General features: G+C 39.2%; 1 protein-coding gene across 2 annotated transcripts in view; it reads right to left on the bottom strand.

The window, feature by feature from the left end:
• The window catches only part of EPC2 (enhancer of polycomb homolog 2), a 130,178-nt gene extending 112,058 nt beyond the window's left edge, over positions 1-18,120 (bottom strand). The window contains exon 1 of one of the 2 annotated variants that reach the window (XM_012457093.3): positions 17,700-18,120. In XM_012457093.3, the coding sequence (XP_012312516.1) occupies positions 17,700-17,852 (153 nt within the window). In that variant the 5' untranslated portion in view covers positions 17,853-18,120. The remainder of the gene's footprint in view (positions 1-17,699) is intronic. The other variant, XM_064382790.1, reaches the window with a different exon arrangement.
• Between the last annotated feature and the right edge of the window lie 6,442 nt (positions 18,121-24,562).

Here is a 24,562-nt window from a genome sequence, read left to right on the forward strand (position 1 = left end):
TGTTGACAAAAAGGTCGGGAACTACTGCTATCGAGTGAATAAAAAAGCCAGTGATAATCCAGGCCTTAGTGGTAAGAAAGATACTTATCAAAAACAAAAAAGCACAAACAAACCTTAATCTATACAGTAAAACTGGAATTTTGCCAGCTCCAGCTATAAATTTTGCATTAAATAATACAAAAACCACACTAGATACCTTTTGAGGTGTCTGTTCCATGTATCAACTCTCTATACTGCCATTCTCTCCCATTCTTTTCCACAAGGGTGTGCTGCCATCAGCCAAGATGGTAAATCACCTGACCCTACCTGCAGTCACAGTTAACCATATCAGTCTAGATATATGACCTGACCTAGGCCAATTATACTCCATCTCCTGGATATTTAAACATGAGACTGAATCACTACTCTCAACCAAAGCTGGCTGATTAAAAAATAAAATTAGAAGCTTTGAGGTAGCCACTTTTGGCCAAGAAGATGTGAAAGCTCTGTAAGTCCTTTTGCAGGAAAGCAAATAATAAAACTAAAGACATTTTTTAAAAGAGTAACACCTCATTACCAAATGGGATTCATTCTAGGAAAGCTAGTATCATTCAGTATTAAAATATTCATCTCTAATTATAAAGAGACCTACGGGGAAAATCATATGGTAATCTCCACAGATGCCAAAAAAGCATTTGAGAATATTCAACACTCATTCATGATAGATACCCTAAAGATTTTTTACATATGTTATGTACTTTTATGTATTACATACATATGTATTATATGCCATTATAAATATATATATTGTTTTCTACATCTATAAATCAATACAAAATTATCTACACCATATTTAATGAAGAAACACTAGAGACATTCACATTTAGTTCAGAAACAAAACAAAAATGCCCATTATCTCCACTACTATTTAACATAGAATTGGAAATATTTGCGAACAGAACAGGGAAATGTAATCAGAAGCACACTATTTGGAAAAGTAGAGGTGAACTATCGCTATTAGGGGGTGATATGGTATCTAACTCAATTACATATGAGAATCAGTGCAAAAACTAGTACAAACAACAATTTAATAAAATTGCAGGATATAAAATTAACATATAGAAATCAACAGCTTTAACAAGTTATAAGGTATAATGGGAGAGAAGATTCCATTTACAATACCAAATAAATGAAATTCCTAGGAATAAGTTCAACAAAAAAAATACACAAAACCAACCCTCCTACAGGATACACAAGTAGACTGACAAATGAAGAGACAAACCACGTTCCTAAACTGGAAGTCAACATCGTAAAGATATCAATTCTCTATAAGCTAATTTATAAATGTATGGTAAATCTGAATAAAAGTGCCAACATTATTTTCTGTATAAAGTTAGACAAAATAATAATAGAGTTCATATTAAAAAAAATAAGAAACAATTGCCAGTAAACTCTAAAGAAGCAGAATAATGAGTAAAGAGAAGTGACTAGCTCTACCAAATATAAAAATGATAAAAGATAATAAACAATAATCTTATATTTAAAAAGATAAAACAATGATTTAAACAGTTTATGGCACAAAAAAATTTTCTGAAAAAAAATTTAAAGGGAACAAAATTAAAAGTTAATATATACACCAAATGACCTTTAAAAAAATCCAAATGTGATGAAGGTGGCATCTCATACTAGGGAGAAAGATTTCTTTTTTAATGATGTTTAGACAACTGGATACACACTTGAATGAATACACTGATCTACAAAGCAGTGTATACTAGAACAAACTACACAAGTTCTAAGGAAGAAATGAGGTAATTAACTTGAAGGAGGAAATCTACTTAAATTCAACAACCAGAAGCATTTTTTATTAAGGACTGAAAAAAACCTCTGACTGATATATCAATTTCCCTCAATATGGAACTGAGTAGACTGCAGTCAACATATACACCAGACCACTACCTAGTTAGAGTAATAACAAATTAGAATTGATGGTCAGCACACAGGAAGTTATTTAATGACCATATCTATATTTAAAATTCCCTTGTTTTGGAAAACCACTTTCTTTCCTCTCAAGCTCCCTTTAGACCAGTGACCCAATACAAGCTGCCATTCTCTTACACCAGCCATGTCCCAGGCTATAGTGAATAAAGCTAATCCAATAATTGAAGAGATGTTTCAAAATGAGCTAAAGAAATTCTTTCCCCCAATTTTTCAATCTCAAGTAGATTTTTAAAAACAAATCTTTCTCTTTTTCTCTCTTACATACATATACCTATTCATATATAAATACATTACATATTTAAAAAGCATAGAAGGATATACATTCACCCAAAGGTCAACCAAGGATACCTCAGAGAGGTGAAACTTTAAGGCATTTGTGCTTTCTTCTTCATACTTTTCCTGCATATTCTGAATTTTCTTTACAAGTAAACATATATGATACTGTTATAATGGAAGGGTGGATATTTCCAAAAACAGAATAATACAATGTGAACAATTTGGGTTTTCATTTTTCTAGTTTACAGAGAAATTAACTACCTCACAATAGGTAATGCTCAGGTGGCTGAGTACATTTTCAATAGTCATGTGTCCTGTTTTATCTCCCTCAGAATGAGCACCTTCCTGTGCTGTGTTAATGTCCTAACAGTAAATAAACCTTTATTTACGCCACTGTTCCTAAACACAATTCCACTGCAATATAGGCAAATAGTATCTAGATTTTTTTATTATTATTTTTTTGTAGAGACAGGATCTTGTTAAGTTGCTCAGGCTAGTCTCAAACTCCTGGCTTCAAGTGACCTTCCTGTCTCAGCCTACCAAAGGGCTGGGATTACAAGCATGAGCCAGCACACCTAGCCACAATATCTAGATTTCCTTTAGTGCTTAAGAGTAATAATATCTTTATATTCAACATATTTACATTCATCAGTGATGTTTCCAAAACAATGAAGTATCAACAAGTAAAATTCTGCATTTCACATCAGTATAAATTCAGTCTAAAGCTTTATAATACCTCCTCAGATTTCTGAGAAAATTTAAAACTTCATGATTCGTAAGCAATGAAGGTTAACTATTTTCTAAAAAAGGAATCTGCATTATCAACTAGAATGCGTTTCTTAATCTCCTTAATGAGTCATCAGGGTCATTTACTCTAGGTCTGATGATTCTCTGGTAGGGAAGTGGTAAACATCCATATGAAACTGTGGTTAACAAAACCCAGAAAGTTCACAGACCCCATTAAGTCTATCTAGGTAGCAGAGACCTCAGTTAATAAAATGAAGATTTAAATTAAACTCCTTAATCCACAAAGTATCCAAATTGTTTTTATTCTGCCATAAGATTGCTGAAAATGCAGTGAGAAATCACAGTTCAGTACACTCATAACTAGTTTTGTCTCTAGTCTTCTGCCACTGCCACCACCCATGCACTGCCTCCACAATCCAACTAATAACGATCTACTACAAACACAAACTTGAAGATGTACCCTGCAAAACCCTAGTTCCCCATCAAGATTAAACTGTATATTTACTACACAAAGGGGGAAAAGATATACACATATCTTTTAATAAAACTGTAATACTCATACAAAAAAAACTATGTAACAAACATAAATATCATTTACCCGTTATCATTGCATAAGTAGTAAATCATATATAAGCCAGGTTGCTGAATTCAGTAACTAAAGCAGTGTTTTTAATACTGTGAGTTGAACCACTAGTGAATCATGAAATCAATCTAGTAGCTCATGACCAAAACTATTTTTAACAAAATAGAACTGAAAAGGGAAAAAGATATATATATATATATACACACACACAGCGAATCTTCATTACTTGCAAATTCACTATTTGCAAATTTGCCTACTTGCTAAATTTTATTTGTGACACTTTCTCAGTCACGTGCAGACATGTGAAGAGCAATGAAATATTTGAATGGCCCACCTGACATGTTCCCATCTGAGGTCAAACAAGGTGACACTCTGACATCTTGTTTCAACTCTCATACTGTAAATAAGCACCCTGTTCATGTTCTGTTTAATGCCATGTTTCTCACATTTTGTGCCTTTTTTGGGTAATTTCACTGTCTAAAGGGGCCCCCAAGTATGGTGGTAAAGTGCAGTCCCATGTTTCTCAGCACAAGAAGACTGTGATGTGCCTTGTGGAGAAAATACAAGTGTTACATAAACTTCCTTCAGACATGAATTACAGTGCTGCTGGCTGTGAGTTCAATGTCAATGAATCAACAATGTATTTTAAATACCGAATTTAAAAACAGAAACATACATAAAACAAAGTTACGAACTGATCAGCAGATGAAACTGTTGTGACCAGGGGCTAGCAAGAACTTAACCCTGTATTTCCCTTAGCAGCAATGGCTTAGGTATTAAATAATTCTGTGCTCACGGCAACATAACAGAACAGAACTACCTCGAATAATGAAAATCTACTGTATTAGTATGTGTAGAACATAGATTTTTCTGTCAAAGTGCACTTTATTTCAGTGACCCGTGAACACACACACACACAATGAAGTCAAAAAACATTTGAAAGGCAATGAATTAGATCACAAGGAAAGTGTAAGGCCAGTCGCCTCGCCGGGAACTCGGACATCACCCCTCCCCTCCGGGAGCTCGGACACGTCCACCCCCCTCACACAGCCTAGCCCTCCCTTAAAGAACCCTGCCAAAATGCAAAAAAAAGTCTTGTAGCTCTACCCAATAGCAGTCAAGTCTTGTATGCAAACGAAGTCTTGTAACTCTACCTAATAGCAGTCAAGTCTTGTATGCAAACGAAGTCCTGTAGCTCTACCCAATAGCAGTCGAGTCTTGTATGCAAACGAAGTCTTGTAAATCTACCCAAAAGCAGTCGAGTCTTGTAAAACTACCCAATGGCACTCAAACCCTGCCTACCTGCCAATAGCAAGCTTGCCTTGCCCACACCCTGCTCTCACACAACCAATCGAATGCCTCCACTCCCTATAAAACCCCACGTCTGAGAGGAGTCCGTGTGACTTCTCCGGCCCCTCCTGTCAGACTGCACAACCTCGCCCGGGAGCCAAATAAATTCGCATTGGATCTTCTGGTGCTGGCCTCAGTTTCTTCATTTTAAACTCAGCAAGAACCCAATAACCCTTACAGAAAGAAACCCTGGAAGGTGGATAAAATTGTGTAAGGCAGAAAGCATGGATCATGGGCACACACACCAATCCCTTTTTCTACTTAGACAAACCCATTCTACTGAATCCAGAATCACCCCTAACTTGTGATTTGGTTGGTAGATCCAGGATAAAGCATATAAGTGTGCTTTTTTTTTTCTATTAGGGGTTTTATTTTATTTTTAAATTATAATTAATGGAAACAATAGTCTTTAGAGCTTAGAGCTTGAGTTTAAAATTCCACTTCCACCTGTAAGATCTTGAGTAATGACTTTTTTGTCCGTCAGTTTTTTTAATCTATAAAATGGAATTGATATATTTACCTCATAGCTTTGTGAATAATATAGATTAAGTATACTTTATAAAAGCATCCCAGATATTCTGGCGTGTGGCCAAGATAAGAACCACAATACTATCTCTTAAACTGATGGTTTTCAAAGTTGGGTTCCTGGACAAGCAGCACCAGGATCACCTGGGAACTTAAAAATGCAAATTCCCAGGCCCTATACTAGACTTAATCAGACACTAAGAGGATAAGGCCCAGTGATCTGTGTTTTAACAGGTCCTCTAGGTGATTGTGAAGCATGCTAAAGCTTGAGAATCACTGACCTAAATCTTTTGAAATTTTTTGAGGAGGTATTTTGAAAGCCCTGATGAATTCTGCAAGGCGGCCAGTTTATTTCAAATAAACTCCTACTGTCCAAGCACCTATATAATGTATAAACAACCTTATTGCAAGTATTTGCTTTACAGAAACTGACCCCTGTGCTTTATTTAAGCCAAAATTAAGTAAAACCTATGTATTACTTGATTAATAACCAAGCAGCACTGTTTCTTTATGCCATCCTCCATAACAGTTTCTGTTCTTCTAAACTCTTTCAGTAGGCACTGTTTATAATACAATTTTGCCTGTCCTAAAAGATGAATGTACACTAGACCCCAGAAACGTTTCAACTCTCTTAACAACTCTACTTGGTATCACACACTTCCCTATATGAACGTTAACAATAGGCATCTAAAATCAACTCATGGCATTCTGGCATACAGGAATCATTTCACGACTAATTTGTAAAAACTAATTCAATAGTACATTATAGTCAATTAGCTATTACATGAATTGACATTTAAACTCTGGTTCGAATCATGTCCCTCATGACATAAATTTCCACACTATCATTTTCCACATTAACACATTAAAATGTGTTAATCTGTGTAAAACTCTTTTCTCTCCTCCAAAACTGTAAGCTGCTTGTGAATGAGTACCACATTTTATTCTCTTCTAATGCACATAGCAGGTGCTGTAAATTCAATCATCAAATATTTAGTGAGCAACTACCAATATGCCACCTATACCAAATAATGGAGTATACAAAGGTAACAAAGACAAGGTCCCTGTGCTTATGGGGCTAAGTTACTGAATGAATAAACATCACAAACAACTACAGTGAAACTATGAGACAGTGCAGTCCACACAAAATATCTTGGCTTGTCAATATGACACCTGAACAGGACAGCTTTCTTTAAAACGGTATCTTATTGTTGCTTTTCTGACCCAAGTTACTACTTAAAGCCATAAATACAAGTTACAGTAAAAACACTAACAAATCACTTAATCAATAATTAATTTGACTTTAATATTTTTTGTATAAAAATAGGAATACAAGCAAAAGTCCTATGCACAATGCAAGGCTTTGCTAACAACCAAATTGCCACTTAGGAAAATGACAGGTTAAGGTTTGCTATCTAAACTACCATCAACTAACAGAAAGCTACATTCTGCCAATTCTCAATTCCTTAGAGATGTTAAAGGGAAGAAATTTAAAATCAAAATTACCTGACCTTATAACCCTAGGTTAAAAAGCTAACTTTAAGATCACATGTTACTCACTTACAAAATGAGTACAAAAGAATTACTTGGTTACTTTACCAAGTAAAAAGCATTTGTCTAGAAATTTTCTAGAATACACAAACACACCCCTAACAGTAGCTGCCTCTGTAGCGTGTCTGTGGACCTGAGGAAGGAATGACACTTACTTTTTATGTATACGCTTTTGAGCTGTTAAATTTTTATATTAAATCATGTGGATCTATTATTTTTCAATTTTAAAAAGGTAGTAGTAAATGTGCTAAATGTGAAAATAAGACAATTCTGTCTACAGTAGCATCTCCTTTATAGTTATGGGAATAAAATCTGCAGGCTGTGTGCATTTGGGACAAGGACGACACAGGAATGAGACTCCCATTTGGGCCAGGGAAATTCTCCTCAAGATTTCTGAAACTTAGGTCATAAGTCCCCAAAACAACCATAGAAAGAACTAAGGGGCCCATGAACTTGGATGAGAAAACACAAACTTCTAACAAATTTAACATTTCCTTCAATTCCTAATGTAGACAACAGACCACAGTAGTACTAGCAATACCAACAAAAACCCTAGACCTTTTCATGTCATAGATCTTTTTATGTCAGATTATGTCAAAATACTGTTTATACTTATCACTATTTGAATTTACAATAACTAGATCCAACTGTAGATTCTGTACTTAACGTGTTAATAAAGCACACATATTAAAAATTCTTTATTTTGATAACTTTATTTCAGTATAATTGATTTATCTGATTTTATTTTACACATTTATGGTATCATTCTGAGGAGTTTCAGCAAACTGCCGAAAGAGTCCATGGCACCAAAAAAAACGGTTAAGAAGCCCTGGATCATAATTCTCAAATTAGATGTAATACCCTTCACTTAGAAATTGAAGGAGGAAGCATTCAGGGATTATTTCAACTAGAATGTTCCAGAAATTAATGGGCAGGAGATAGCTGTAATAAACTTGTTTTGCCTGTGACTATCCCATATAACTAACTACAAATCGAATGCTAATAGTGCTCCAGTTGAGAAACATCTCAAGAATCAAACAGCATGACTACCCTCATCAATACCATACTTTTGAGTGTTTCCAAACAAAAGCGTTCCTCCAAGAATTCAATGGTATACTGGAATGACTCTCTTCACTTCTCTAGTGTACACACCCACTGAAAAGATTTTCATCAATAAAACTTATCTTCCCCATAACTAATCATCTAACCTAAAAAAAAAAAAAAACGCATTCTGAAAAACAAAAACAATATTTAACTATTAATTATTCAGGGTCCAATTATTACTCTAAGGATTAAGTGAAGATTTAGTTCTCTTAGCAACACATTTTCAAGGTCTTTAGTTTTTAGAATGAATTTGATAGTTAACTGCTGTGCCAGAAAACAGAGAAGGAAGGAGGAAAATAGATATATTAACTTGCTAATGTTTGAAAGTTCTCTCGTTTTTTGTTTTTGAGACGGAGACTTGCTCTGTCACCAGGCTGGAGTGCAGTGGCGCAATCCCAGCTCACTGCAACCTCCGCCTCCTGGGTTCAAGCGATTCTTCCGCCTCAGCCTCCCAAGTAGCTGGGACCACAGGCACGTGTGCCACCACACCTGGCTAATTTTTGTATTTTTAGTAGAGATGGGGTTTCACCATGTTGGCCAGGATGGTCTTGATCTCTTGACCTCATGATCAGCCCACCTTGGCCTCCCAAAGTGCTGGGATTACAGGTGTGAGCCACTGCGCCCAGCCCTCTTTTTTTTTTTTTTTTTTTTTTTTAAGAGACAGAGTTTCAGTCTCACTCTGTCACCCAGGCTGGAGTGCAGTGGCACTATCACAGTTCACTGCAGCCTCAAATTCCCAGGCTCAAGCAATCCTCCAGTTTCAGCTTCCTAAGTAGCTGAGACTACAGGTACATGCCACTCCATCCAGCTAATTTTTTTATTTTTTGTAGAAATGGAGTCTTACTATGTTGCCCAGGTTGATCTCAAACAACTAGCCTAAAGCTGTAAAAATGTTTAACTGGCATGAGAAAAAACATGAAACGCTATCACAGAACAATGTATGGGACTACTCTAAATTATACTCTTCCATCAACCTTCACATTTGTTATCCTGTATAAGTAAAAATTGTTACCGAAAAATAGGTGTTGCCTATGAGACACAGACAAAAAATGTAATCTTGGCCAGGAGTGGTGGCTCATGCCGGTAATCACAGCACTTTGGGAGGCCGAGGCGGGTGGATCATGAGGTCAGGAGTTCGAGATCAGCCTGGCCAACATGGTGAAACCCCATCTCTATTAAAATACAAAAATTAGCTGAGCATGGTGGCGCACGCCTTTACTCCCAGCTACTCAGGAGGCTGAGGCAGGAGAATCACTTGAACCTGGGAGGCAGAGGTTGCAGTAAGCCAAGATCACACCATTGTACTCCAGCGTGGGCAACAGAGCAAGACTTTGTCTCGGAAAAAAAAAAAATGTAATCTTTTAAAACTAACTTTTCAGATACTTTATTAAACAGATAAGGAAATGGAGCTCAATGAGGTTAAGTAACTTACCTTGCTCATAAGGAAAGCGGCAGGGGCCAGGATTGGAACCTAACTCGCAATTTCAAAGTTCCAACAACTTCAACGAATTAGCAGCAAAACTGAGTGCTGCTTGTTGACTCCCCAACCAACAGTCTTATGACCTTGGCCCATTATTAAAAAAAAAAAAAAAGCAAGCTGGGAAGCAAAGATGAGTTAGAGAGGTAGCAGATAGGCTGACTCTCCACTCTGCATTCTTCTGACTTTACAGCAAGCAACAGCAGCTGTTGTGAGTCAACGACAACAACAAAAAAAACTAAAATCAGACAGATACAATGAAATGGTCTTGAGGAGAAACTGGAAGGGACTGGCATCTTCCTCCACAGTGTTAATCCTGTAAGGAGTAGTCCTGAGTGATAAAATATGTAAATTTGAAGTTCTGTCCCATTAAAATAGTATAGACAAGGCAAATAATCGAAGATCAACTTCAAGTTAAAATCAAATAATCATGATAGACCAATGCCATCTACATTGTTCTCCTTCATGGCTTATTCCTATCAGCCTTTCCTCCTAATGCTGCCCCTACGCATCCATTACTGTTTTTCTACTTCAACTCTACTTAAAACCAAATGAAAATGCAGAGCTGCCTTGTTTACCGATACAACCAAACTAATCCAAGTGATCTGCATCATGCTAAGTGCCTGTATTATAAACGTTTTATCACTTAAGATAGAAAGTGACAGAAGTGCCTAGATTGCTATCCTGCCTGTCTTAGGTACTGAATAAAATAGACATGATACCTTCCTTAAGACGTTTAGTCTAGTTGGGGAAATAAGTGTCTACTCTCTCTCATACACGTGCTCTCACTTCCTCATACATATATAAAATTCACACACACACACCCCCTTACACACACACTCAAGTGAGAAAAATGATACTAGAAAATTAAACTCTAGTGGTAAGGACTAAAGGTACTACTGAACTTCAGAATACACACACCAATGAGTAAGACATGTAAAGATAGTGAAGAAAATTTCACGAAAGTAAGGAAAAGATCATAACTAAAACATACACAGAATGGATTGCTCTACTGAGCTTTAGGAAAAACTAACAGTAGACAGGGGGTGAATATAATTGATCTTCACAAAAGAAAGAACTACAAGCTAAACTGACAGCATCTCAGTAGTGTTAAAGAGTTAAACATTATGCACTAGTATTTTCCTAATATTTAATGTCACATTTGTTAGTTCATCTAATTATAACTCTGGACAATACGCCAATAGATAGACATGTGGATTCAGAGGTGCAAGTAATTTTTAGAGCCAAAGGTACCTTAAAGGTCACTCACTCCAATTCTATTTCACAAACGAGAAAACTAAGGACCAGGAAGGTTAAATAATTTCTACGAGGTCACACAAAATTCATCCCTTACAACTTTGAAAATTAGTAAGTGTGAAGAGTTTTCTTTCTTTAAAAGGGCACTGGAGACTTCTTTTACAGTCTTTAATTCAAATTTCATTTAAAACATAATACATATAAAATATTCTAAGCTCATTAAAACATGTTACAAATTTATGGTTTGTAAAAACATACTAAGTATACAAATTTACCTTGGGACAAACCATGGATTAAAATGATTTAACAATTTAACTTCCTAATTTTTGATCATGCTATATTCCCATCAGTAGACCATCTCTCAGGGAAGTTCCCTGGCTGGGAGGGTAACACTTAACCAACACAGGTACACTAACTTCCCCTGCTCTTTGAATGGTTTGATTAATGCAAACCAGACCAACAATGCTCTCTATCTCAAGAATCTGGAATTTTGAACTTTTAACAGGACAGTAAATGATAGGACAGTAAAGCTATAAAGGACCTTAGATATCATCTAGTTCTCAACCCATTCATTTTACAGATGAAGCAGTATAAGTGAAGCCAAGAGCCCCAGAGTCAATCAGCCTGAGTTCAAATTCTGGCTCTAGCATGTTCTTTTTTAGATGGATGATCTTAGGTGAGTTACTTAATTTCTAGTTTCAGTTTCTTCTTCTGAAAAGGAAGTAATAATACCTATATGTCCTACTGTTATGGTCAGCTCCAAACCATCTACTGAGTTTAACAAAGTGCCTGGCACATGCTCAACACACTCAACAACACACACTCAAATGTTAGCTGTGATGGCAGTGATGATAACCTGAGGCTCAGAAAAGCTAAGCAACTTCCCAAATTATATGGCCATTTAACCCATTTAGGCATAAACGGGTTAATCCACGACAATCAGAACTAGAAACAAAAAATCATACCTCAGTGGTGTTTCTTCTATACCACCCTACAAACTCCTAGGCCTAACATTCAAAACTATCTGTAATTTAGTATAATTCTACCTTGTTTCCAACCTACCCTCCACCCCTATTTTTACTCCTTCATTCACCAAATATTTAGAGTGCTTCTATGTTTTAAACGGTTTCTAGTGCTGAAGATATAACAGGGATAAAAGGAAGGGGAAGACAGAAGTAAAAGATGTCTGCATGTCTGAACAAAAACAGGAGAATGATATGGTCAGCAACATCGGAGTGGTGTCGTCCTGAAGTTTCTATTAGCGGGAAGAAGAATAGGTAATGATTGACAGAAAACATCTAACGTAGAAGAACCTTCCTTTGGTCTACTCAGCATCCTTAGAACTTGCTTTAGATAGTCCTATGCTCAAATATTTGCTTCAACATACACCACGCAACCAAACCTGAAAGACCAAATCGTTACATCTCTCTCCAAGAAGACTTCTATATAGCATGCAGTCAATCACCTCACGCCACTCAACTACACTAACATTTAACTTTCTCTAATGCTCTTTTGATGTCTGTCAGGTTGACTTAATGCTGCAGTTTTGGCTAACTTTCCAGATACATGTTTTTGGCCTTAATGGTTCATTTAGGTTCCACGAAATCAAAGTCTGCATCTTCTTTGACTCCTAACAACATTTCAGCACACAGACTTACACATACTTTTGCTATACAAAACACCTGAGTTTCCCAATATCTTATTTAGATAGCAACTGGCATTTAGATAATGCCTGGCATGTCCTTTGCTTTTGTTAAAAGAAGAAACACTTCAGGTTTTTACAGTATAAATTTACAAAACTGCATTTTATACCCGCTCTTTTATAAAACATGAAATATATTAGTGCCAATAGTAATTTTGAAAAGATATCAAGACTGATTAAATTCCCACCCTATCACTCAAAATATCACTTAAAATATTAACATCATGGCAAAAAATAGACAACATATGAGAGGAGATATGGCAATTCAAATTAGTCATGATCTTCTTTAAAAATAAGGTGAATCGCATGATTCATGTAGACTGGTACATTCTGGTATGAAAATGTATCTCACACAAATCTACATACGCCTATGAGAGTTACTTAAAACAAGATAAAGATTTGCATTGCAACTATATCCACGTGTGAAAAGATTCTATATTTAAAGAGGCCTCTGACTCAAAAGGAAAAGAGGATATAATATTTAGGTATACACAGTACAAAAGTAAGCAACCAAAAAGAATTCCTGGAAGAAGAATTTACCAAATTCTGCTAATAAATTTTATATACAGATAGATATTGGGGTGGGGGGGGGAGAAAAGACAAAAACATAGCTTTTGGAATAGAAAAAGAAATAGAAGGCCATTCAACACTCAACAAATATTTTCAAGCATGTATTATATGCCAGCCACAGTTCCAGGCACTTGGAATATATTAATGAACAAAACAAGCAAAGATTTTTGCCCTTAGGGACATTACATTCTAGCAGAAGAAAAATCTAAACAATAAAATGTGACAGTTTCCCACAAATTTCTTATATGCTTAAGATAACATAAACACTGGGATAAATGTAATGGTGTCAATACAGGGGAAAGCAAAGTTAACAAACTGCTCAGAATAAAGAAAGAGAATCTGAAAAGCCAAGACAAAAAGTCAGACCAAATTAAGTGATAAAAAACTACACTTCTTAATAATTTACAACAATTTAATCAAATTGACATCAAGTTTTCCAAAACTATAAAAAGTAAAATATCATTTACAAAAACTATACTGAACTTAATCACAGTTCAGATGATAACTCTGGGTTCTATAAGAACCCTGAAGAGGAAGGAGGGTTACTATGAGTATATGCTTCTGTGACACCAATGTCAAGGGTCTGAATTCCAGCCAGCACAAGTAGGAAGAACTTTCAAGTTTTTCCTCTACAAAACAGAAATGGTAATACCACAAAGAGCTGTTACCAGAATTAAATGAGAACCAAAAACTGGAAACAACTCAAAAATCAGAGAAATGCATAAAGACAGCATAACAAATTCACTGGAATACTACTCAGCAATACAAAGGAACAGACTGATACAACAAGGATGAATCTTAAATGCATTGTGCTGAACAAAGCAAGCTAGATACAAAAAAGTAGGTATAATTCCATTTATATGAAATTCTAGAAAAGGCAAACAAATCCATAACAAAAAACAAAAAACAAATCAACAGTTGCTTGGAACTAGTTGTGGAGAGGGATTGGTTGCAAAGGAGCACAACGGAATTTTTCCAATGTTGGAAATGTTCTATATCTTGTTTTCATGCATGTATACATTTGTCAAAATCCATCAAACTCTACAGTGTAAGTAGATACATTTATTGTATGTAAATTATACCTCAAAAAATTTTTTTAAATGGATTAAATGAAATAATATATGTAAAGCCCTTAACACAGTATCTGGGATATATGAAGTATTCAATAAATAGTAGGTATTAGTAAAAACATCAACTACCACTATACAACACTCATGGGGAGGTGGCAGAACTGCTGACTGCCTGATTTTTCTGGTCTAAATTCTAAATAAACATGAACGTACAGTACCTGACCTAGACCAAAAGACAAAGTTAAAGGAGGACCCCAACTGGCAGCTCTTAGCAAAGGACAATGATAATAAGGATAGGGAAGAAAAGAAGTAAAAGATGCTTGCATGTCCAAAAGAAAAGAAAAAGCCAACAGTATGACATGGTTAGCAATGATAGAATGTTACCAATGCCCAAGAACACCTGAATCACCTCATCCAGGCATTGTGAGAATGTAACTCAATCAGAATGTAACTCAAAATTGAGTCAATAACTTTGTTTATATAAACAAAGTCTAATGATAGTCCAATAGCTACACAGAGGAGATAGGCCTTAATTTTAAGGGTGGGTGGGAGTAGAGGGGGAATGGGAAAAAGCCATCCGTGAAGACTTCAAAATGAAGTCAAAAGATTTGGCCAATCAAGCAGGACAGCACAGTTCAGAGACACCCAGCAACAATTATGAATCCATAAGCCAAGGTTTGTCGGTTACAAGCCCACTGACTTAAAAGAAAAAATCTTACAAAGATAAGGAGTTAAGGACATCTAGATATTTTAAGTTACTTAAAATACAATTCAAGTGAAACACAAAACATTTGTGAAATGTATGACATTTTACTGCTTAGAAATATTTATCAAGGCAAAACCATTTTTATAAATACATAATTCTGTTTAATAACAAAACTCCTGTAAATAAGACCAGCGAAATGAATCTGCTGTCACTCATGAAAGCACAAGTCTTCTGATATACATACGAAAGAATTTTAAAAAAGAAAAGAGAGAGAAAAACTAACACCCCAACTGGACACTCTGGGAAGCAAAAGACTTCAGAATATAAATCTTAACTGCTAAGGTTTGTTTAGTTTTGATTTTAAGAATCTCCACTTTTAGCATTTATTAAAGAGGCAGAAAGGACAAGACAAAGAATCACAAGTTCTGGGTTTCAACTCTACTTCTGGCAGAATTTGGATTTCTTTTTCCTTAAAATTGGACAATTGAGGTAGGCTACTGAAAAGTATCCAAGTTTAGCACTCATGCTCTAGATTGAAAATAATTTTTCCTAAAAGAGTCAATATAAAATTGCAAGGCGTGGCCAGGCACTGTGGCTCACACCTGTAATTCCAGCACTTTGGAGGCTGAGGCAGGTGGATCACCTGAGGTCAGGAGTTTGAGACCAGTCTGGCCAATATGATGAAACCCTAACTCTACTAAAAATACAAAAATCAGATGGGCGAGGTGGCGGGCGCCTGCAATCCCAGCTACTCGGGAGGCTGAGGCAGGACAGGAGAATTGTTAGAATCCAGGAGGCAGAGGTTGCAGTGAGCCAATATCACGCCATTACAGTCCAGCCTGGACCACAAGAGCGAAACTCCATCTCAAGAAACAAACAAAAAAAAATTGCAAAACCGAGTTAAGCACTTTAATTTTAATAAAGCATGAAAAAAATTACTCTGTAAGTTATCTTACTCAATTAACTTAAAATACTAAGGACCATGTATCTCAAAAAACAAAAAATTGCAACACAAGCACTTTTATTTTTAAAAAAGCATGAAAAAATTACTCTGTATGTTATCTCACTAAATTAAGATAAAATACTAAGGACCATGTATGTTGCTGATTGCAAAAAGTAACATATCTTCCAGGAGTTAACTGTTTATTCTGGAAGATTTCTGGACTCAAGTTCTAAAATAAAAGGATCCAAGTAATTACACACAATACTGGTACTTTTAAGGCCATCTTTCTTTTGGGTCAAGACCCACAAAATAGCAAAAATTTCCAAAGTTGTGCTTATTAGAGTTAGACGAATCAATTCTTGTACATAATATAATTTTACCTTAACTTTCCTTTCCATGGAAAACTGAGTCATAAAATAAATTTTACTTAAAAAAGGAGTTCTCACATAGAAAAAAGTTCTCACAGCTCCAAACCTTAGAACAAATGCTGGGTTTTGATTATATATTATATATAATATATATATATACCCACACACATATGTATGTATGCGTATATATACGTTATATATGTATGTGTATACACACAGTTAAGTTCATCCTGATGCTACGGCCATACTCATTTACTACAGAAAATGTTAAGACTTTCAAGTAATCACACACCAAAGAGAAATGTGTTAAATAAGATCAGAAAGTAGTAATAACAGGGTAACATAATGAGGTCAGAACACTACCAGCCAATCAAAGGCATAAAAGCATTTCCTGCAATATTAATAGTCAAAAGAGAAAACCAATCACGGAAACTTAGAGCTTCCTTTTGACAGTCACAGAAGCAAGAGAACCAATCCACACACACTCGAGGTTGACAATAAGGCGGGACTGTAGGTTCATTGAAGAAATTCTTGAGGGTGCAGTTACTATGAACTTCGCACACAAGTAACACCACTCGAGTCATAAACACTCTTGTCAATACAGATGAAATTCAACCGTATGTAAAATCTAACCCATCGGAGGAAAAGCAGTAGTTTTGTCAAAAGGTGCCGTATTATCAAAATTACAACTGCCAATTTAGACGCACTAGGTCCTCAACTTCTAAGGACCACCCCGTAATGACAATTCTCGAGGACAACGTTGAGCCGGCGGCCAGCTCCCGGAGCATCCTCCGCTCCTCTCTAACGCTGCGCACCGAGCGCAGCGGTCCCGGCGGAGCAGGCAGAGCCCGTCCGCCCCGCGCCCGGCTCGGCTGAACTGGCCGGCGTTCGGCTCTCGGACACTACGCCCCGCTCGGTAGTCGTGGCCCCCACCCTCCCCCACCGCAGTGCTACACCGGCTCATCCCGCTGCACCGTCGCGGGCGGGGGAGCCAGGATGATTACATTGCTGGGAGGAAAATGTTTGTTTTGAAAGCGCCTTACTTTCCACAGTCATTTCAAAGATAACCCAATACAAAACCAAATTTAAAAGTGGAAAAAATAATAATCTTGCCCAGCCAAATAATACCCCGCCATTAATTAACCCCGCGCCTGGGGGAGGAAGGTGGGAAGGTAAACAGAGACCGTACGCCAAGTGCGCCAGCGCATCCCCCTGCGCCATTCCCGGCCGCCGCTTACGGCAAGGCCCCCTTACGGCAGCGTAAGCAGCGCTGCGAGCTAATCACAACACTGGGACGCAACAACATGGCGGCCGCGGGCGGGCGCTACGCTGGCCGAGAGGGTTTACGCTACTCCGCCGGCGTAGAGTCCCATGCGTTGGAGCGGCAGCGGCGCCCTCCAGCGAGCGTAAAGCGCTCTGTGAATGGCGAGGCCCGACTGACAAAGGGGAGGGGGGAGGAGGGAAGGGGGGGTAATAAACACTCGAGTCCCTACCGATTCCTCCTCCTTCTCCATCCCGGTGGGCATCTGGGGCACGGCCCGGTTGATGGAGACGCAGTCGTTGAGATCAGGCATGTCCTTGCCGCGGTAGATAGGCAGCGGTTTGGCGGCGTCCAGCGCCCGCGCTCGGAAGGAGAGTTTACTCATTGTCTCCCCGCCTTACAGGAACAGCCCGGGCGGCGGCGGCGGGGCGGGCGGGGAGGGGGGGAGGACTCCCGCCGCCTCCTCCACCTCCTTCCTCAGTGCAGCGCGGCCGGCCCGCTCCTCCTCCTCCTCACTGCCCCCGGCCACAGCATGGGCGCCCACCCCGCCCGAAAACAGCCCCCCGCCGCCCGCGGCCGCTTCCACACACTAGATCCGCCGCTCGCCCGCCCGATCCGCTCCCTGCGCCATGGCCAACATGGCGGACATTACCACAGCGGCGGCGAGCGATCCCGGCAGCCCGCGCGAGAGCGCGCCCCCGCCGCGGGAACGCGCTTCGCCCTCTCCCTCCCTCCCTCCCTCCTTCCTCTCCCTTCCCCTCCCTCGCCTGCCCACCCACTCTCTCCGCGGCGCTGCCGGCCCGCGGGAGCGTGCTCGGTGTCGGTGTGCTCCGGGAGGAGAGAGGACGGCGGCGGCGGCCCTCCGCTCGCCGGCCGGTGCTCTCGCTATGTGGCAGGTGCCAGGTGCGCAAGTTCGCCCGCGCCCCGGAGCGTGCGCCTCTGCCTGCGCCGCCCGGTCACCCCTCTCGCTGGGTGTCCCGGAGGAAGGCGCCGGGCAAAGACATCCGCGTCGAGCAGCGCTTGTGTGCTGAAGTCCGGGAGCGGGAAGGGAAGGTGTCGACCCAGGCCCCACCAGCCACTACCCAAGCCTGTACTCGGACAGCGCTTATTCCCAAGGCGCCCCGAGCGCAGGCTAATTATTCGCATCCTCCGAGGCGCACATCCCCTAGAGATGCAAGAGGTCCCTCCGGTCAGTCCGCTCCGCGCGGCTGATGCCAGCCGTCTCCTCCACCCTCCCCTCAGTACCTGTCCGAAAGAGCTCTCCAAGGTGCGGCAGCGCGCTCGTCCTCGCCTTCGCAGGGTGGATGCTCAGGGCAGCAGTGAGGGTTCATGGTTTGAGGCTGCCAGATGCAACAAGTGAACTTGAACCTGTCACCCAAACTTCGGTACAGCTGTTTAGTGGATGGTAGGTATTTCTCTGAGTTCAAAAATAGTAGCGTTCCTAAAAGTTCAGCTTCTAAAAATTTAACCAAAGGCAGCATATATTTGCAAAGTAGCAGATGTGTGTCAAATGTGGGGTGCTGTAGAAGTCTGAGAAAAGGTTCCTGTCTCAGAGAGGTTTCACATTAATGGGATGCCAGGATGGTTGGAAAGATGAATTAACAGTAAGAGACGTAAATAGCTGAAGAAAATGGCAGCTGGAAAGATAAATGGCAACCGAAAAAAAAGTGTAAATATTTGAAGAAAATAATACAAGAAATGACACAGGCAGTAAGTAGGACATGATTAATTACCAAAGGAGATGTAGGCAATAATTGTGAGAGTTCAGAGAAAGGAGGCATGACTGCAGCCTAAACTGGTTAGAGAAAGTTCTCAGGAGGAGGAAAAATCAAGGTGACTCAAATAAGTACTAACTCTTGTTGACATCCACCTGGCTTAGCCAAGAGTCTCTTGGTTAGTCTTTAAGCATTACGTATTTATCACAAAATCCGTACAGAGAGAGTTTTTAACACATTTTACCATTTTCTAATAATCAATTATCTGCCTAACGCAGAGAAAGGCAGATGATTTCCTAAAGACCAACAGTGAAAAAAATTGATTCCTACTGTCATTTCTGTGACATCAAAACTGTATCTCTTCCTCTATTAAGTCCTTTTTCCCCTCCTCCACTTCCTCCTCTCCTCCTTTTTCCTCCTCTTCCTCTTCCCCTTTTCTCTCTACAGTCTCCTCCTTTGAAGGCAGAATGGTGGACACAGTCTTCATGGTAGTGTCCAAATAGTCTAACCAGTCTGTCTTAGCAAAACTCGGAGTATTGTTTAGTGGAGCTTGAGTGTTTTTCATATACTTTGCTGTTGGAAACAATGGCGATGTTGTGACTCATTTCTTGTAAGCAGTACCTCCTCAAGCTTATGGGCATGTCCTGCTCTAAGTGCTACCTCTGGAACTGTTCCAGTTCTCTGCAAGGAAAACAAGAAGTTCTTGGGAGGGGGTCAGCACAGGGTTCAAGCCTGAAAAGGAAGAAAAAAGAAATAGTTGAACAAATGAGTCATCCAGAGCTTTCATCTGGATGCCCAGCCCTCTTCAGGTTCAGGAAGGATAGCTTTCTTGTCTCTATGTTTAGTTTCACTGTTACTCTCTCTCAGAAAAGGAAATGTTGAGTATGTATAATATGCCAGCCATTGTAGTAGCATGTTATAGATATTATCTCAACTAACTGAATTCCACTTATTATAACTCTATGAAAAAATATAATTTTACCAATAAGAAAACTGAGTGTCACATAATTTGCCAAATTTCAATTGTAGCAACTCACAGAACTGAGCTCAAATTCAGGTCTGACCTGACTCCAAAACTCTTGTTCTCTCAGTGGTGCTACCCTGCTATCCAAGCTTTTCAGCTTATTGACCAGTCAGCATTTTAAAGCTGCTAATCCAAAGTTGATGACTAAGACCTTCCAACCAACGGCCAAGAGAGTGCATCACCCAGAGCCTAAAGTTGCAGTAGACCCAAGGAGGGCAGGCATAATATCCATCTGTCAATCCCTGTATCCCCAGTTCCTTACCTCACGTATGGCAGCATCTAAGGTATATTTGTTGACTGATATTCCATGGGGAAATTCGCTGATACTGACCCCATGCCACTCTAGCTTATAGTTTACATACCTTACTGGCCTGTCACCTGACCTAGCTATTGCTGCCAATATTTGCTATTACTGTGGTCTACCTGGTTTCCAGCTTCCTGCCTTTGGGCATAGAGATTTTAGAACCAATTAGAGCAATTCAAAAACACCTTTTTGAAACCTGGAATTTAACTATAGGAAGGGATTTTTACTGTAGTAGTTGTTTCTTTGTTGTTCTTTTACTTTGACCATGTAAAAGATTTCTTCCCCAAATCTCCATTTTCTTCTCACCCTGTAGGCAATGATTATAGAGCTGGGAATAAAACTGTTTGAGGCAAATAACACAATACACTTTTCCACTGAGATACAGCCTGTGTTTTCTTGGCTTCCAATTTAGTGCCCAAACCAGAATGCCTCTGTTCACATTTGGAAAGTAACTTTTATTTGTATATAAGTATTACCTTTCATAAAGTTTATTTCTGATTGATTTGTTGAATACTTATATAATTGTTAATGCTAAAAACAGAAAATATCTTCTTATAAAATAAAAAATTATGAAATACTTTTATCAAGACCTCCTTCAAATGGATGTGCAGCCTAATCACCAATTTTAATTTTCACGTACAATGCACTGAGTACAGTCATTCTAAAATCAGTCCACTTAAATATGCTCTGCACCAATTCCAAATGACATGCATTTAGCCCAGCAAGCATAATATATAAGCACCCAAGAATTAAAACCAGTTTTAAAGCCATATCAAAATAAAATCACTATCTAAATGTAGTCTAAATTGGAATAAATGTCAAGTAACTGTTAGGACTGGAATTACATTCCAGTTTCCATTTCCCAGTACTATAATCAAGGCAGGCAGCTTCCAAATAATGGACAAATTACTTTTTGAAAGGAATCTTAAAACTAGTAAACATAGTTGCTATTCAACTATTTCAGAGTTTGGTAAATGTCACGTTCTTTCTAATTGGCTCCTGGTTTCAGCAAACCCAATTGAAAGTTAATTGGGTTGGTATGTGAACTGCATCTCCACCCCTCCCCCTTATGTTCCCAGGAATGAGCCTAGTACTAATAGAGCTTCGTTGTTTTCCATATGTAATCTGAATGTGGGGTCTGCATTCATTACAATCAACTGGAATCAGTTCCGTGGTTCCAGTGCCCTTTTCTGAGGCAGCTCTGCATCTTTGAGATGTAAGGACAGAGACTACACTGAGAGGTGACCTGCCAAACATCTACTTCTACCTCTACATTTGCCACAGTGGGAATAGCAGATGGTAAATAAAAATTTGTGGCTGTGGCTCAGTCTCTTAGCAGCATCGCTCCTCTCAGACCTGGTTGGAATCACAGGGTGCCACCTTGTGTATAAGCTGACGATTTACTTCCCAGTTCCACAAAGGATCCAAATAGACTCCAAAATAATCAGCCTGAAAGCTCTGCATTTTGTTATCTAAGAAAAAAATGAAACATTTGAAAGCACACAGCTCCAGAGGGTCCACAACACTCAATTTTGAATCACACTGACAGCCTGTCTTATTTGTTGCCCCACCCCTGACAAAAACACACCCAGTGTGCTCCACACTTGGAATAGATTGATGCTGCTCACTCAGGCTTTTGGATGCGGATAAGAGAAATAAGTAAAGCTCTTGTGACGAAGCTAATGAATCTGACTTGGACAGTTATGTGTATCCAAACAGCAAGCAAGCTATGTAATTTCAGGACTTTTGATTTTTTTTTTTTTTTTTTAGACAGTCTCGCTCTGTCACCCAGGCTGGAGTGCAGTGTCGCAATCTTGGCTCACTGCAACCTCTGCGTCCTGGGTTCAAGCAATTCTTCTGCCTCAGCCTCCTGAGTAGCTGGGATTACAGGCATGCCCAGCTAATTTTTGTATTTTTAGTAGAGACAGGATTTCACCATGTTGGTCAGGCTAGTCTCAAACTCCTGACCTCATGATTCATCCACCTTGGCCTCCCAAAATGTGGGATTACAGGGGTGAGCCACTGTGCCTAGCCTGGGCTTTGGATTTTTGAGAAGCTCCAGGTTCCATTGAGCTGATGAATATGAGCCTACTTATTTTAGTAAAATAAGTAAAATAATTATTTTAATAATTATTTTTTTAAATAAAAGTGCATGATGGTGAGGTTTTAAAAATGGCTGAGTTTGAAACAGAAATACAATTGTTGGAGCAAGGCCATGGGAGGTAAAAAATAAAATCCTTTCCTGTCCAGCTACCTTGCCCTTGAGAAATTCCACACTTGGAGGAAACCTGCTCTAAAGTCAGCACAGCTGTCACTCAGCTGAAGCCACTATTACATTCATGGAACTAGCTGGACGATTCATATTATTTTCAAAAGGGTGTTGGAGTAGAGATCCTGGGGCTTTGGGGGCTACCGGTGCACACCCACTGTTGGTTTGGGGCTCCTGAAATGTATATTCGTCTCAGCTTCTGTCTCCATTGCTGCATCATTTTCTCCTCAAGCATCTCTGAAAGGTAACTTGGAAGATTGTTTCTATCTCTGTGAAGGCAGTTTAGTCTCACTGACTTGCTGGCCCATCTCAGACAACAAACAGGCTCAGAGCACTGAGCTCACTGGGGTCCAAGTGTTAGCTAAGAGGAGTCCATTGTTAGGAAACCTGGGTTGCTAGTCTAAATGTGATTCCTCTCACCTATTTTTTAAATCTCGACTGCCAGCAAAGGACTAAATGTTCATAACCACATATTTGTGAACGGAGTGTGCAGCTGGAATCCTGAATTGAAGAAAATTGGTGAATTGATTTAGTAACAGCCATGCCTTACTGATCTTATCTTTGTTGTCCCCTAGAACAAAATAACCTGTTTCCTAAGAAAAAGGTTCTGATAAGTAGCATATTGAGAGCCCCGTAGATTCCAGAATGACTTGTTAGGAGGTAGAAAGGAAAGCAACTTTGTTTTCTCCATATTAGAAGACAAATTTACTTGTCTCTCCTCAGCTATTAAAGGTGACTTTGGCAGGGGAAGAAACAGAGATCATTGAAATAAAACACACTAATTACCTAGAAATTTACTGACTCACCCCCACCTCTCACCTTGTTTCAGAAAAGATTTCAGGTGGCTTTTGAGAGTTGCTAAAATATGCTAGGATAGCATTTGGGCTCTAAATTTTCTAGTAACATGAAATTAGGAAACCTTGTCAGCTTCACAGTTCACAATGTCCATTAGATAAAATGACTGCTCAGGAGATTTACAGTTATTCCTGGTCTTCATTGCAATGTCCAAGAGTCTTTATAAACCGGGCAACTAGGTGATACAGCAGATATTTCGACAAATTCTTACAATAGACACAAAAGAGGCATCCAAGGGCTGTTTCTTACAGTGACCCTCCATATACACTGATGGCATAATGCAATCCAGCACAAGCAATTCTGCAGAGGTTAGAATGGAGCTGGATGTCTGAAGCCATGAGCCCCACCCCATACAGATCCAGGTGTATGAATGGACACTATGACCCCCAGGCAGTCCTGCCTGAAGATTGTTTTTCTCTCAACTGTCTTCTGATAAACTATGCTGCAGAGAGCTCAAAATTGTGCTCTATTACAATTGCCTGAAGTGTAGCTCTTCTAAATGCCCAATTAAAGGCAGGCCCGTATGCCTTAAATGACCGTGCTGTGGAGAATATTTTCTGGAAAGAAAGAAGCTTAACAAGAACCAGTGCCTGAATAGAACAGAATAGTCCCTCCTGCTCTTGCAGTGAGCTAAGGTATATCCACTGGCAAAGCCAGTAATTTGATCTTTGCATAAACAAGGTGTGCATTGCTACCTCAAGTTAGATGGCATCAGGGGGTGGGGAGGTGGGGAAAGGTTGTTCTTGCACACTGCATCTGTGTGAAGGTTGTCTGCTAGTTGGTATAGCTGTTGTTTGCAAGCTTTGTTTTCTAGCTGTGGACTCTGCTTCCAGTGCTTACATTGTGCCTTTACTAATTTAGAAAGAGAGCTGCCCCATCTCTTAACTGCTGCTTCTCACTGGCAGCTTTTGTAGCCTAGTAGACTGTG

The sequence above is a fragment of the Aotus nancymaae genome, unplaced genomic scaffold, assembly GCF_030222135.1.
Source record: "Aotus nancymaae isolate 86718 unplaced genomic scaffold, 86718_ANA_hifiasm-v0.15.2.pri h1tg000029l, whole genome shotgun sequence".
NCBI lineage: Eukaryota > Metazoa > Chordata > Mammalia > Primates > Aotidae > Aotus > Aotus nancymaae.